General features: G+C 40.0%; 1 protein-coding gene across 13 annotated transcripts in view; it reads right to left on the bottom strand.

Moving 5' to 3' along the window:
* ADAM22 (ADAM metallopeptidase domain 22) overlaps nucleotides 1–10,395 on the bottom strand; it is a 249,763-nt gene extending 239,368 nt beyond the window's left edge. For 7 of the 13 annotated variants that reach the window (XM_050785301.1, XM_050785304.1, XM_050785307.1 and 4 more), the window contains exons 1-2: nucleotides 9,989–10,288; nucleotides 9,356–9,516 (exon numbers count right to left, since the gene is read on the bottom strand). In XM_050785301.1, the coding sequence (XP_050641258.1) occupies nucleotides 9,356–9,516; nucleotides 9,989–10,073 (246 nt within the window). In that variant the 5' untranslated portion in view covers nucleotides 10,074–10,288. Of the gene's footprint in view, nucleotides 1–9,355; nucleotides 9,778–9,988 lie in introns of those variants that run through there. The other 6 variants (XM_050785298.1, XM_050785299.1, XM_050785302.1 and 3 more) reach the window with 6 other exon arrangements.
* Between the last annotated feature and the right edge of the window lie 2,854 nt (nucleotides 10,396–13,249).

The raw sequence follows: 13,249 nt of genomic DNA, 5'->3' as shown, positions 1-13,249 counted from the left end.
CAACTGCCACTTAGGCCTGCTGAGGAGCCACAGCTGGTTTCCTCAACAGAACGCTAACAGGATTTCCCAAAGGCTTTAAAAATCCACTACGGAAATCAAAGAAATCTGCAGAACCAGGTTCTGTCAAGTGGCAGCTCCTCCTGTAGCATCTTGCTGTTTAATCCAAAGAAAGATAAACCATACAGACAAAGAAGCTTGAGCTATGACCAAATTGCGTGTACCAGCAAACTGTGTGTACCAGCCTGACCCCCAACACCCTAACCGCATCCTAACCTTGAAGTGTCTAGGTTCAAATTCCCTAACCTCACTAGTGGAGGAAATGAAGGCAACAATTCCTCCGAAACAAACCTACTTAAAAGGCAAATTGGAAAAAAAAAAAAAAAAGCAGCAGCAGCAGCAGAGTAAAAATTGACCAACTAGAGTTAAAAGCTAGAGACATGGGGCAGCGTGAAGCAGAAAAAGTGGTCTCACAAAACTCAACCAGGAGTTCTGCCTCAGCTAGGAAATTTTAAAACCACTTGCAAAATGTCAGTTCTCAAGGCCTATCTGCAGAAAAGCACCATCGATTTCTCATCTTCAAAGAGTTATCCAACGATCTTTACTTGGGACAAAAAAAACGCAACAAAAGGGCAATTATTGCTAAGTGCTAAAATCCACTAGTATAAAATTAAATTTTAAAAAGGAGAAGAAAAATGTTAATTTAACCTTGCTGATACATGATTCTGAAAATCTCTTCAACGCAAATAACAAGCATAGTTAGGAGTAGGGGAGAATGATTTACGTTCTTTATTCCTTCTCTTTCCAGTTAGAACTGCTGATATTTCTGGATCATGGTACAACATTTTCAATTTTTTTTTCGAAATCAAGTCACAGAGAACAGTCTGTCCTGGGGGAAACAAAACAAACTTCTATTTTAAAAGGAACTCTAATGATAAAATCAAAAGTAAAGGATAGCCAGAAGTCTAAAATCATTTTTCATATAAAATATTTCTATTTTTTAAAATACAGCATGTAGTACTCTCTTTTAATTATATGTAAAATAACTGCAAGTTAGCTAGGGAGGAGGCCTGGGAAAGACCAAGAGTATCTTTTTTTTTTCTTTTTTTTTTGAGACGGAGTCTCGCTTTATCACCCAGGCTGGAGTGCAGTGGCACAATCTCGGCTCACTGCAAACTCTGCCTCCTGGGTTCACGCCACTCTCTGGCCTCAGACTCCCAAGTAGCTGGGACTACAGGCACCCGCCACCTTGCCTGGCTAATTTTTTTGTATTTTTAGTAGAGATGGGGTTTCACCATGTTAGCCAGGATGGTCTCAATCTCCTGACCTCGTGATCTGCCTGCCTCAGCCTCCCAAAGTGCTAGGATTATAGGCGTGAGCCACTTCGCCCGGCTAAGACTAAGAGTATCTTAAAGAAATAATGTTAGGTATGTTCCAACACGGAGATAAACGGGAAACTACATGTCAAATAAGTAGTAAAGATTATAAAAGATTATTTTATGTTGATGTCTAACATTTTGAGAATCCTTTTCCCACTTCTACCACTTATCACCTGTATAACCTTAGGCAGTTAATTAACTTCAGTTTCCTCATCTTCAAATGGGTATAACAGTATCTACCTCATAATGAGAGATAATGCATGTAAATCACTCAATACAATGCCTGGCACATGGCAAAAAAAAAAGTTATATATTATTTATATTTTGTACATATTATATATTTATACTTATAAATGTTTATACTTATTTAAGTTAATAAATACTAATCCTTATTTTTTCAACTCTTTCCCCCAATGTTTGCTTGCTAGTGCTTTTATTATCAAAGTAAACACATTCAACTACATGTTCTCAGAAGCTATCATTTTTTGTTATTATTGATTATGTATCTCTTTTACCTGAATGATATCACATTTGGGACTCTAGTACTATTAGTTCTATGAAGGCATAAAACATACTTTGTATCTTTTCTTTTGGAGAAAAATATATGAATATGGATCCCAGCTTAGCAATTAATATTTCCACCTATGAAACTTTGACCACAAAAAAGCATATACAATTTTGGTGTTGATTGCTGAATACTAATATGTGATTTACAATGAACAAGTGTAAAAGACAATGTACATATCTACAAACAAACAAAACACATGTCCTTCAAGAGGTGTTTTTCACCATTTAAATGTCAGATATCCTCACAAATTCCATTTTCATTTTCAAGATAATAAAAATGATAAGTATTACCTGTCACACATGATTTTTGTGAGGATGCAATTAATTAATGTACATCAAGTATTCAGAAGACCATTTGGCACACAAAAGATAGCCATGTAAGTTACCATATATTTAACTATTTTAGTATATAACATATATAGTGACACTATTAAAAGTATTTTTCTCTTTTTATCATTTCCTTTTCCTGCCACCTTCTCACCATTCCCCACAAGGACTCTACCTTTTCTTCTGCTCCATCCCCCAGCCCCACTTTTACGAACATCTATCTTCTTTCCCTTTGGGACTTATCCATGCTACTTAATGATAAATGTGACTCTATCTAATTAGCCCCACTGGAGTTAGGGAATACTACTGACCTTACAGATTCCTGTTCTCAGTGTGTTGTGAGAAAAAAGCAGGCCTCTCCATGTTCTTCTAAGGGATTCTATTTGTTAAAAATGACAGCAGAACTCTCGGCATTCTTTGCAATATGAGAAAGCAAATAAAACTAGGAACATTTTTTATCAACCTATAAGCTCTTAGAGTCATTCATAGTTAGTTTCCTATGTGTAGCTGTACAGAAGTGATGAAAGACTGATTCTTTCTGTGCACCATAACCTCATTAGATAGAATTTTAAAGATACCAAAAATACCTATACATACAAATTGGAAATTCATAGCACAAAAACAAGACTAAGGGAAACTCCCACAATTCTGAATTTTACTTTTTTTACTATTTAATTGGAAAAGAAGATGGTTGGTAGGAGAATAAAAATTCAATGTCTCCTATTTATAGCAGTAGAACAAAGTTCTGATTGGTGGCAAAACTTTATCAATATTGAGCCACTTACTTAACAAATGCACAGTATTAAAACAAACAAACAAAAAACAAGATGTTTGTGCTACCCTTGCAAAATACTTCCAATGTTGTAATTCCTAGGAGCAATTTTCCGCCAGGGAAGCAGTACTGCAGACAATTAACCATCAAGCTGACTCAGTGCTCCTCAATGAAACTGCACAATGTAAAGTACAGCTCATCCGTGCACAGGCATTATGTATAAGTACATCAATAAAAATGGAGCACACCTACTGCTTGCCATCTTGCTGCCATCTTGCTGCCTTCTTGCATTTTTCCCATTTGCTACTCTTTATCAAAACTATGACAAACTGTGACTACTTGGGAAGCTATAACACTTCCTAGGGAAAGAGCCAAAGGAAAAAAAGTAGCCTATCTATCCACTGACCACAAAGGCTTCCAACAAAAAGAAATTTTGCTCCTTGTAGAAATATATAATCACTGGGTAAAAAACAAAGTATTAAAAATGTATGGGGTGAAAACACAACAAAATAAACCACAAAATAACTTATCCTTGATGTAAATCTGTGATGCTTAGTTGACAAAAAAGAATCATTAAAGTGTTTATTCAAAAAATAGCAATTATGTGTATGAAACAATGAGTAGTATCAAACCATCAGTAAGATTCAGTAGGTGATATCTTGCTTACACAGAAGTCCAGGTAAAAGTATAAGTTTTATCCTTTTACTTGCAAACATACAATTCTGTCAGCACAAATAATTTCAAGACAGAAGAAAGACTCTTAATATTTTGAATATTCTAGGGCTGAATGCTATTTTCCAGGAATGAAATTACTTTAGACTAAGTAAACAACGTTGAAGATAGCAAGGCTACCCACAATCAAATATAATTACTTTGACTACCATTTCTAGGACTTTGTGGCATAATAAGCTTTCAGTAGTGGGCTGATCCTCCCACTTGTGATAAAAATAAAGTATATGCATTCAAGTAACCATACAGTAAAGAAATCATTTACAATATGTACTGGTATCAACAGAATTACTATTTAAAACCAATCAAATTGTCAGCATTTAAACAGAACTACAATGAAAATTTCTTCCAAAATTTTTCTGTCCCAATTTAGGGATGAAAATTGAAACAAGGACACATTAAGAGTAAAATTAAGACGGTTTATATCATTGTAGTTCTTGCAAGCTTTCTGAAACATTAAGCAATACATTGCTATTTCCATATTTTTAACCTTTTAAAAAATGGACATATAATAACTGTACATATTTATGGGGTACATAGTGATGTTTTGATGCATACAGGGCATACTGATCAGATCAGGGTAATCAGCATATCCATCTTGGTGAATGGCTTGATTTTCTTTCTTTTTTTTTTTTTTTTTTTGAGATGAAGACTTGCTCTGTCGCCCAGGCTGGAGTGCAGTGGCACCATCTCTGCTCACTGGAACCTCCGCCTCCCGGGTTCAAGCGATTCTTGTGCCTCAGCCTCGGGACTACAGGTGGGCTAATTTTTGTACTCTTAGTAGAGGCAGGGTTTCACCATATTGGCCAGGCTGGTCTCGAATCCTGACCTCAAATGATCCACCTACCTCGGCCTCCCAAAGTGCCGGGATTACAGGCATGGGCCACCGCACCCAGCCAATGGCTTTCTCTTAACAAGTGAAAAGTAATTCCTGAATTAGGTTAGATAACCTATAAGGTCTCTTCTATCTCTACCACTATTTGATTCCACTTAGTTAAATATAAATTGAGTAATTAGTAACATACTTCTGGGACTATGTTAAACTCAGGTAGTTAAGGCACCATTTTGCAGTCAAGTGATGTCATAAAATATCTAAACAATACTCAAGCAGCCTGAGGGAGTTAATGTTATTTAACAAAGACTCATATAGTGCTTACTCTATGCCCAGCATTGTTCTAAGCACATTATAAATATTAACTCATTTATACAGTTATTTTCAGTATATTTACTAAGTACTTATGAATCTTAAAGATTATGTGAACATTTACCAGTGAACTAAAGTACACAGCTACAGTCACGTGCTCTTTGAAATTAAAAGTATTCATTCTAACAATTAGGATTATCTGACAATAACATGAATCTGGTCAGTTACCTCTCCTAAAAGAAATCCTGTGACTGCCTTCAGGACAAATTCCAAATTCCTCAGCAAGTCACGAAAGTGCCGCAGCATCTACTCTTTGCTTTCCTGTTTTATCTTATCTGACCCTGAATTCTATACTATTTGCAACTAACAAAAACATATCCTGATTCCCATGTACCTATGTACTTACTGCCTCTTTGGTTGGATATGCTCACCCTTCCTTTTAATGTAGCAATTCCAAACTCACCCTCGAAACACGGCTTCCCCAGAGAGCCCACCCTAACTGCTCACCTGGGTTAAGTACTAGCCTTCTCTGCCTCCACCAGCCTCTGTGATCACCTCCAGAAAATCACAAGGCAAAGTATAATTGTTTAGTCACCCATTCATCTTCCACACCTTTAAGAATTCCTTAAAAGCAAAACTGTGTCTTTTATCTCTAAATGCCCATGGTCTTGCATAAAAATTAGTACAGAGTAGGAACACAAGTAAATAAATGCCTTTTAGGCCAGGCGTGGTGGCTCACACCTGTAATCCCAGCACTTTGGGAGGCCAAGGTGGGCAGATCACGAGGTCAGGCTAACACTGTGAAACCCTGTCTCTACTAAAAATACAAAAAATTAGCCAGATGTGGTGGCACGCGCCCGTAGTCCCAGCTACTTGGGAGGCTGAGGCAGGAGAATCGCTTGAACCAAGGAGGTGGACTTTGCAGTGAGCCGAGATTGTGCCACTGCACTCCAGCCTGGGCAACAGAGTGAGACTCCATTTCAAAAGCAAAAAATAAAATAAATAAATAAATAAAGATCTTTTAAAGAAACAAATCAACAAATGTATATAAGCTTTTTGAGTTCACAGAAAATCACCCTGATTTTACTTACGAAGTAGAAAGGAAGTTGATAAAAATATCTATGGGTGGCTAGGCATGGTGGCTCACGCCTATAATCCCAGCACTTTGGGTGGCCGAGGTGGGAGGATCACCTGAGGTCAGGAGTTCTAGACCAGCCTGGCCAAAATGGTGAAACTCTGTCTCTACTAAGAATACAAAAATTAGCTGGGCATGGTGGTGGCCGCCTGTCATCCCAGCTATTCAGAAGGATGAGATAGGAGTATCGCTTGAACCCAGGAGGTAGAGGTTGTAATGAGCTGAGATCACACCATTGCACTTCAGCCTGGGTGACAGAGCAAGATTCCATCTCCAGAAAAAAAAAATCTATGGGGTTCTAGAATTAAAATGCCATAAATTAGATCTATTTAAGTATTAGAGAAATAACAAGGGCCATAAAAAATCAACTTATGTTTTTCCATCGAATCGTTGCTCTTAGGGAAACTAGAAATGCCAATAGTGCAAGAAAACTCCTCTGTTTCCTAACTGTAGGAAAAGTTGGCTTAAGACAAATAGGTCTTTACGATTCTGTCAGATCTGGTCCTAGTTGTCAATGATTTCCACCTGTAGTTGAAGCAGCATGGTAAACTGCAGTGGCTCCCAGGTGATACAGACATCAACATGTACTACATCTACCTTACTATGTGCTAGGCACTGGGATAACGTTTTGTAATAATTACTGTAAGATGGTACCATCGTTTTCATTTCTGACTTGAATTAATAATCTATTCATACTGTTAAACCTAAATCCTACCAATTCATTCATACTTCACCAAAAACCAGTCATTCTTCTCTATTGTGAGGTTTATTGCCATAGGAAGTAGAAGCTCTATGAACCCAAGACAGCTTCCAACCCACATCAAGAGTACTGTGAATCAAAAAACTGCATAAGTGGTGCTCCATAAATGGGGAGAAAAGGAGGACTGACCTCCTCCACTTTTCAAAAGTGGTGGTCTTTCATCAACACAGAAAAGGCAAGAGGTACCCAAAGACATTTCCAGCATGAGTCAGAGATTCTGTGAGTTTCCAGGTTCAATCCTGTCATTTTATTTTTCTGTATCTCTATTTCCCTCAGTCTTTCTTCTTCTCCTAGAAAGTCTTTGTGAATTGTTTTAAAGCACTGGTTACAACAGCAAAATCTTGACTCTGAGAAACTCTACAGGATAAAAGCCTCCATGTCTTTACTGAAAAAAACTGCAAAGGGAAAAAAAATTGAGGTGAAAAACCATACATTAAAAGACTTTTTAGAAAACAAAAAAACAGGCCAGGCCCCACAACTCACACCTGTAATCCCAGCACTTTGGGAGGCCAAGGCCAGCAGATGGTTTGAGCCCAGGAGTTCAAGGCCAGCCTATGCAATATGGTGAAATTCCATTTTTACACACACAAAAATTTTAATTAGCTAGATAAGGTGGCACATGCCTGTAATCCAAGCTACTCAGGAAGCTGAGGTGGAAGGATCACTTGGGCCCAAGAGGTCAAGGCTGCTGTGAGCCATAATCACGCCACTGCACTCCTGTCTGGGTGACAGAGTGAGACCCTGTCACAAAAAATAAATAAATAAACTAATTACAATCTACAAACATTATCTGGGTCCTGGTCCAGACAGACTTACTTAAATATATACTCTAAATATATACTCTCTCTCTATATATATATATACACACACACACACATATACACACACACATATATAAACATTCACACACATACATACACATATATACATATGTATTTACGAGAACTGGAAATCTGAAAAACAGGATATTTGATAGTAGTAAGAAATTATTCTAAATTTTTGAAAATACAATAACACGGTTGCATTTTTAAAAGAATCCTTACCATTTAGTGGTACATTCCTATACTTTTTTATGAATGAAATGATATGATTTGCTTCAATACAATACAGGGAGGGAAAGAAAATAGAAAAAAAAATAGGTAGGGTATAGACAAAACAAGATTGGCCATGAGTTGCTAATTGTTGGAGCTGGGGGGGTTCATTAACTTATCCTACTCTTTTGTGTGTTTGAAATTTTTTATAACAAAAGGTTGCAAATGGGTGTGAAAATATTCTTCCACAGAAATAATCTTAATTGATTGAAAAATATGATGACATAGGGAAACTATGGCCCCTGCTTCTTCAGTTTTACCATTGAAATGAGTCAAAATGGAAAAGGAAAATAGGCATTTACCAAACATTAATTCACGTACAAGAATCCTTCATTAAAAGCTTAAAATATTGGGATTTTCTACTAAAACAATCTTTGATGCATGTTATGTAGCCCTTTAAGTTAATTTCCCACCTTCAATTAACAAAATTTTAACAGTACCAACTATTTGGCTACAAATACAGATTTAAATAATATTTTCTATTTTTACTTTTTTCACACATACAGATAAGTTAGTATAATTATCACATCATCAAGATATGTCTTAAAGCACTGATGAATATATCTACACATATGAAAAGGTTTGGCTTGCCTTTGCTTCAGTCAAGTTTACAAAAATTTTCAAGTACATGAACAAGTCCTATCTTAAAATGTACTTACAGGTAGGTGGAACTGCCTGATAAGCTGATGTGTAGAAATGAAAAAAATACACAGCCCCAGAAGTATTTACTTAAATTTGTCAATAAATTCACAATAATTTTCAGGCATATCTGTGAAGGTATGATCTTGATTTAAACACAGATACAGTGATAAAACTGGATTTTTTAAAACATAATTTATAAATGCTCAGCGAATAGCACAGCCCTAATTAAACCAAGAGAACTGCTACCAACAAAGAAAGTGCGAGGACACCTTTTCTAGAAGGCAGAGGTGAATGGGCATATCTCTGGTGTCCACAAATGTGAGCGAATAGAACCTTAAAGTTCAGCTTGCTTTTACAGTTTGGGTTTCTTAAGAACGTCTAGCCTTGTTTTTTTCCAATTCCTTCTTACAGTGTCAATCTTGGGTTAAATCACTTACGAAGTCTCTTTGAGGAGTAAAACAACAATGATGATTCAAACCCTGCCCAAATACTACCTCCCTTCTCCCTATGCACGCCTGGCTTTTGCTTGACAGATGTCAGAGGGCTCTCCGCCCCTTCTCTCAGGTCACCGCACTGCTGAAGGCACCCCGCACAAACTCCCCTCGGGCAAAGCCCTCGGCCTGTGGTTATTTTGGTTATTTTTTGTACCCTTTTCCCCTTTTTTGCACAGGGAGCGCCATGCATGACTCGCATCGGGACTGAGCTCATTTCACCCAAGAAGACATGGGGTCTCCAGGGCAACCGAGCGCAATCGTGGGGTCTCGGGTGGGCCGGGCGGCGCGGAGGACCACCTCCCGGACCCAGCCTCTCACCTGCCGGCCGCCGGGGTCGCCCCGCACCCGCGTGTCGAGCGCATCGTGCCGAGTTTCGTCTTCACCGCCCGAGCGGTAGATGAGGCGCAGCGGCACGATGCTCTGGCGCTCCAGGAAGCGGTTTTCCTTCCTCTTCTCTAGCTCCATCAGTGAGGCGTCTCCTCCAGGCAGGAAGGGGGAAAGGAGGGAATGGAGAGAAAAGGCGAAAATAATGACCCTGACCCGCACTCCTCCATCCTGCGGTCCTACGTCTCCCCTACGAAAATCCCCACCTCCTCCTCCCTCTCGGAACCCATCTGGGAAGGACGCAGAGACAACAGCCGGAGAGCCTTGGACCAGTTCATCCGAGAGCATCCAGGAGCGGGGCCCAGAAGCAAGGCACCCCTTTCCCATTCTCCCCATTCCTCTTCAGAAGGAGAAAAACAGGCTTTGACCCAAGGCTTCTAGTGCATCTGCGCGCCCCCACACATATATTTTTGCTTCACTTCTCACCACCCTCCCGAATTTAAAAAAAAAAAAAAAATCTCCCCGCGCACTCGGGAAATGGGAATGCCCCCTTTTCAATACGCCTGAGGGCTCCAAAGATTCCCGGGAAATAGTATGGCCCGAAGGCACAGAGGGCGGTTAACTTACCTGCCTGGCCGCAGCGCGCCGGGGGGCAGGTCCCCAGAGCGCAGAGCAGCAAGAAGGGCACGGACACAGCTACCGCCGCCTGCATGGTGCTCCCGTCAGCCCGCCTCGCCCGAAACGCTCAGCTCCTCATGCCGGGGCCGCCGAGTCCGTTTCCCTCACTCCGCGCCCTGGGCTCCCCACGGCCACCTCCTCCCAGCCCCAGCCGGTGCTGCGGCGGCCGTGGCGCTGCAGCCTCCACCGCGGCTTAGTGCTGCATTGTGCTCCGCGGGCGCTTCCGCTGGCGGGGGGAGCGAGCGAGTGCTGCATTGGGCGGTTGGCTGTAGCTAAGTGGTTTCTAGCGCCTCCCACCTCATCCCCTGGCAAAGGCTTGGGCGGGCGACAAGCGCTCGGCAGGGAGCGAGCGCCCGGTGCACTCGCCCCCCGCGCGCAGGCAGGGGCGCGCGCAGGAGAGTCAGCTGGGAAATGTAGTTCTCTCTCCGCGTCCAGCTTGTCTCCACGACGGGGCGGACTGTCGCGACCTCATGACTGTGAGGTCCTCTATATCCCTCAGACTGAAGGGGCGGGAGGCAAGGGCAAAAGAAAGAGGTCAGCACTGGACGGGCTCCTGGCATCCGAGATGCACCAACTGGGCAGTTACAACAGCCGGTATTCATCCACATGGTCTTTAAAGAGCTGTTCTGTTTCCCACGGATTAGTAGTTACTTAAGTTATCAGAGAACTCTACCCTCACGAATACGTGCAAGTAAATTATTCAACAAATACAGATTGAGGATATACTGTGTACCCAGCGGTTGACAACCAGAAGAACACGGGGATCAGAGGCACCTGTTCTTCGGTAAAGTTGAGCAGACAGACCACTTTTTTACAATACAGCATGAAAAGTGTCATGGTTATACCTAGAGGACTATTAATTCAGTCCAGGGAGTCAAAGAGGACCTCCCGGGGAAGGTCTGTGCAGGTAATTGAGGGATGATTTAGCCTAACTCTCCGGGATATTTTTGTTCTTTATTGCCAGACAGCCTCAAAACTCTACCAGATATCGGGAACTCAGTTTTCTCAGGCTGCTTATTCCATTTCCCTCTGATTCAAAATGATAAAAATTCTTGAGTATAAAACAATAATAAAATAGTTATCTACATAAAGTAATACTTGTATTTTTTAGTTTTTCAAAGTTCACGTATATTATCTGATCCTTTGGTCAAGAATTTGATTAGAACTATTACTCTGATTTTATATTTATGTATGTACGTACGTATGTATTTATTTATTTTTGACATAGGGTCTTGCTTTGTCGCCCCAGCTGGAGTGCAAGTGGTGAAAACACGGCTCACTGCAGCTCAAGATCCTGGGCTCAAGCCATCCTCCTGCTTCAGCCTCCCAAATAGCTGGGACCACAGACACGTGCCACCACACCTGGCTATTTATTATTATTATTATTACTTTTTGTAGAATCAGGAGTCTCCCCATGAAGGTCAGGATGCTCTTGAACTCTTGGGCTCCACGTTGGCCTCACAAAGTGCTGGGATTACAGATGTGAGCCACTGCACATGCCTACTCCCATTTTAGAAAGGAAAAAAAAAAAATTAAGATTTAGAGGTGTGCCTTTCTAGTCAGTAGTTACACGAGGCTATTTTTTTATTTTTCTGAGTGTTTATAATTTATTTATTTATTTTTGTATTTCAATCGCTTTTGGGGAACAGGTTGTGTCTGTTTACATGAATAAGTTCTTTAGTGGTGATTTCTGAGATTTTGGTGTACCCATCACCTGAGCAGTGTACACTGTACCCAATGTGTAGTCTGTTATCCCTCACCATCCCCTACCCTTTCCCCTGAGTCCCCAAGTCCAGTGTATCATTCTTATGCCTTTGCATCCTCATAGCTTAGCTCCCACATATAAGTGAGAACGTGCAACGTTTGATTTTTCATTCCTGAGTTACTTTACATAGAATAATAGTCCCCAATTCCATCCAGGCTGCTGCAAATGCCATTATTTTGTTCCTTTTTATGGCTGAATAGTATTCCATGGTATATATATGCCACATTTTCTTTATCCACTAGTTGATTGATGGGCATTTTGACTGGTGCCATATTTTTGCGATTGTAAATTGTGCTGCTATAAACATGCATGTGCAAGTTTCTTTTTTGTATAATGACTTATTTTCGTCTGGGTAGATACCTAGTAGTGGGATTGCTGGATGAAACAGTAGATGTCCTTTCAGTTCTTTAAGGAATCTCCATATTGTTTTCCATAGTGGTTGTACTAGTTTACATTCCCATAAACAGTGTAAAAGTGTTCCCTTTTCATTGCATCCATGCCAACATCTATTTTTTTTTTATGGCCATTCTTGCAGGAGTAAGGTGGTATCACATTGTGGTTTTGATTTGCATTTCCCTGATAATTAGTGATGCTGAGCATTTTTCCTTACGTTTGTTGGCCATTTGTGTATCTTCTTTTGAGAATTGTCTATTCATGTCCTTAGCCCACTTTTTTAATGGAATTGTTTGTTGTTGTTGTTGTTGTTGTTTTTCTTGCTGATTTGTTTGAGTTCTTTGTAGATTCTGGGTATTAGTCCTTTGTCAGATGCATAGTTTACAAAAATTTTCTCCCACTCTGTGGGTTGTCTGTTTACTCTGCTGATTATTTCTTCTGCTGTGCTGAACTTTTTCGTTTAATTAGGTCCCATCTATTTATCTTTCTTTTGTTGCATTTGCTTTTGGGTTCTTGGTCATGAAGTCTTTGCCTAAGCCAATGTCTGGAAGGGTATTTCTGATGTTATCTTCCAGAATCTTTATGGTTTCGGGCCTTAAATTTAAGTCTTGATTCATCTTGAGTTGATTTTTATATAAGATGAGATATGAAGATCCAGTTTCATTCTTCTATATGTGGGTTGCCAATTATTCCAGCACCATTCGTTGAATAGGATGTGCTTTCCCCACTTTGTGTTTTTGTTTGCTTTATGAAAGATCAGTTGGCTGTATTTAGCTTTCTTTCTGGGTTTTCTATTATGTTCCATTGGACTATGTGCCTATTTTTATACCAGTACCATGCTGCTTTGGTGACTATGGCCTTATAGTATAGTTTGGAGTCGAGTAATGTGATGCCTCCAGATTTGTTCTTTTTACTTCATCTTGCTTTGGCTATGTGGGTTCTGTTTTGGTTCCATATGAATTTTAAGATTGTTTTTTCTACCTCTGTGAAGGATAATGGTGGTATTCTGATGGGAATTGCATTGAATCTGTAGATTGTTTTTGGCGGCTTGT

Source organism: Macaca thibetana, chromosome 3 (genome assembly GCF_024542745.1).
Source record: "Macaca thibetana thibetana isolate TM-01 chromosome 3, ASM2454274v1, whole genome shotgun sequence".
In the NCBI taxonomy this organism is placed as follows: domain Eukaryota; kingdom Metazoa; phylum Chordata; class Mammalia; order Primates; family Cercopithecidae; genus Macaca; species Macaca thibetana.
This window is presented reverse-complemented; position numbering and strand designations above follow the sequence as displayed.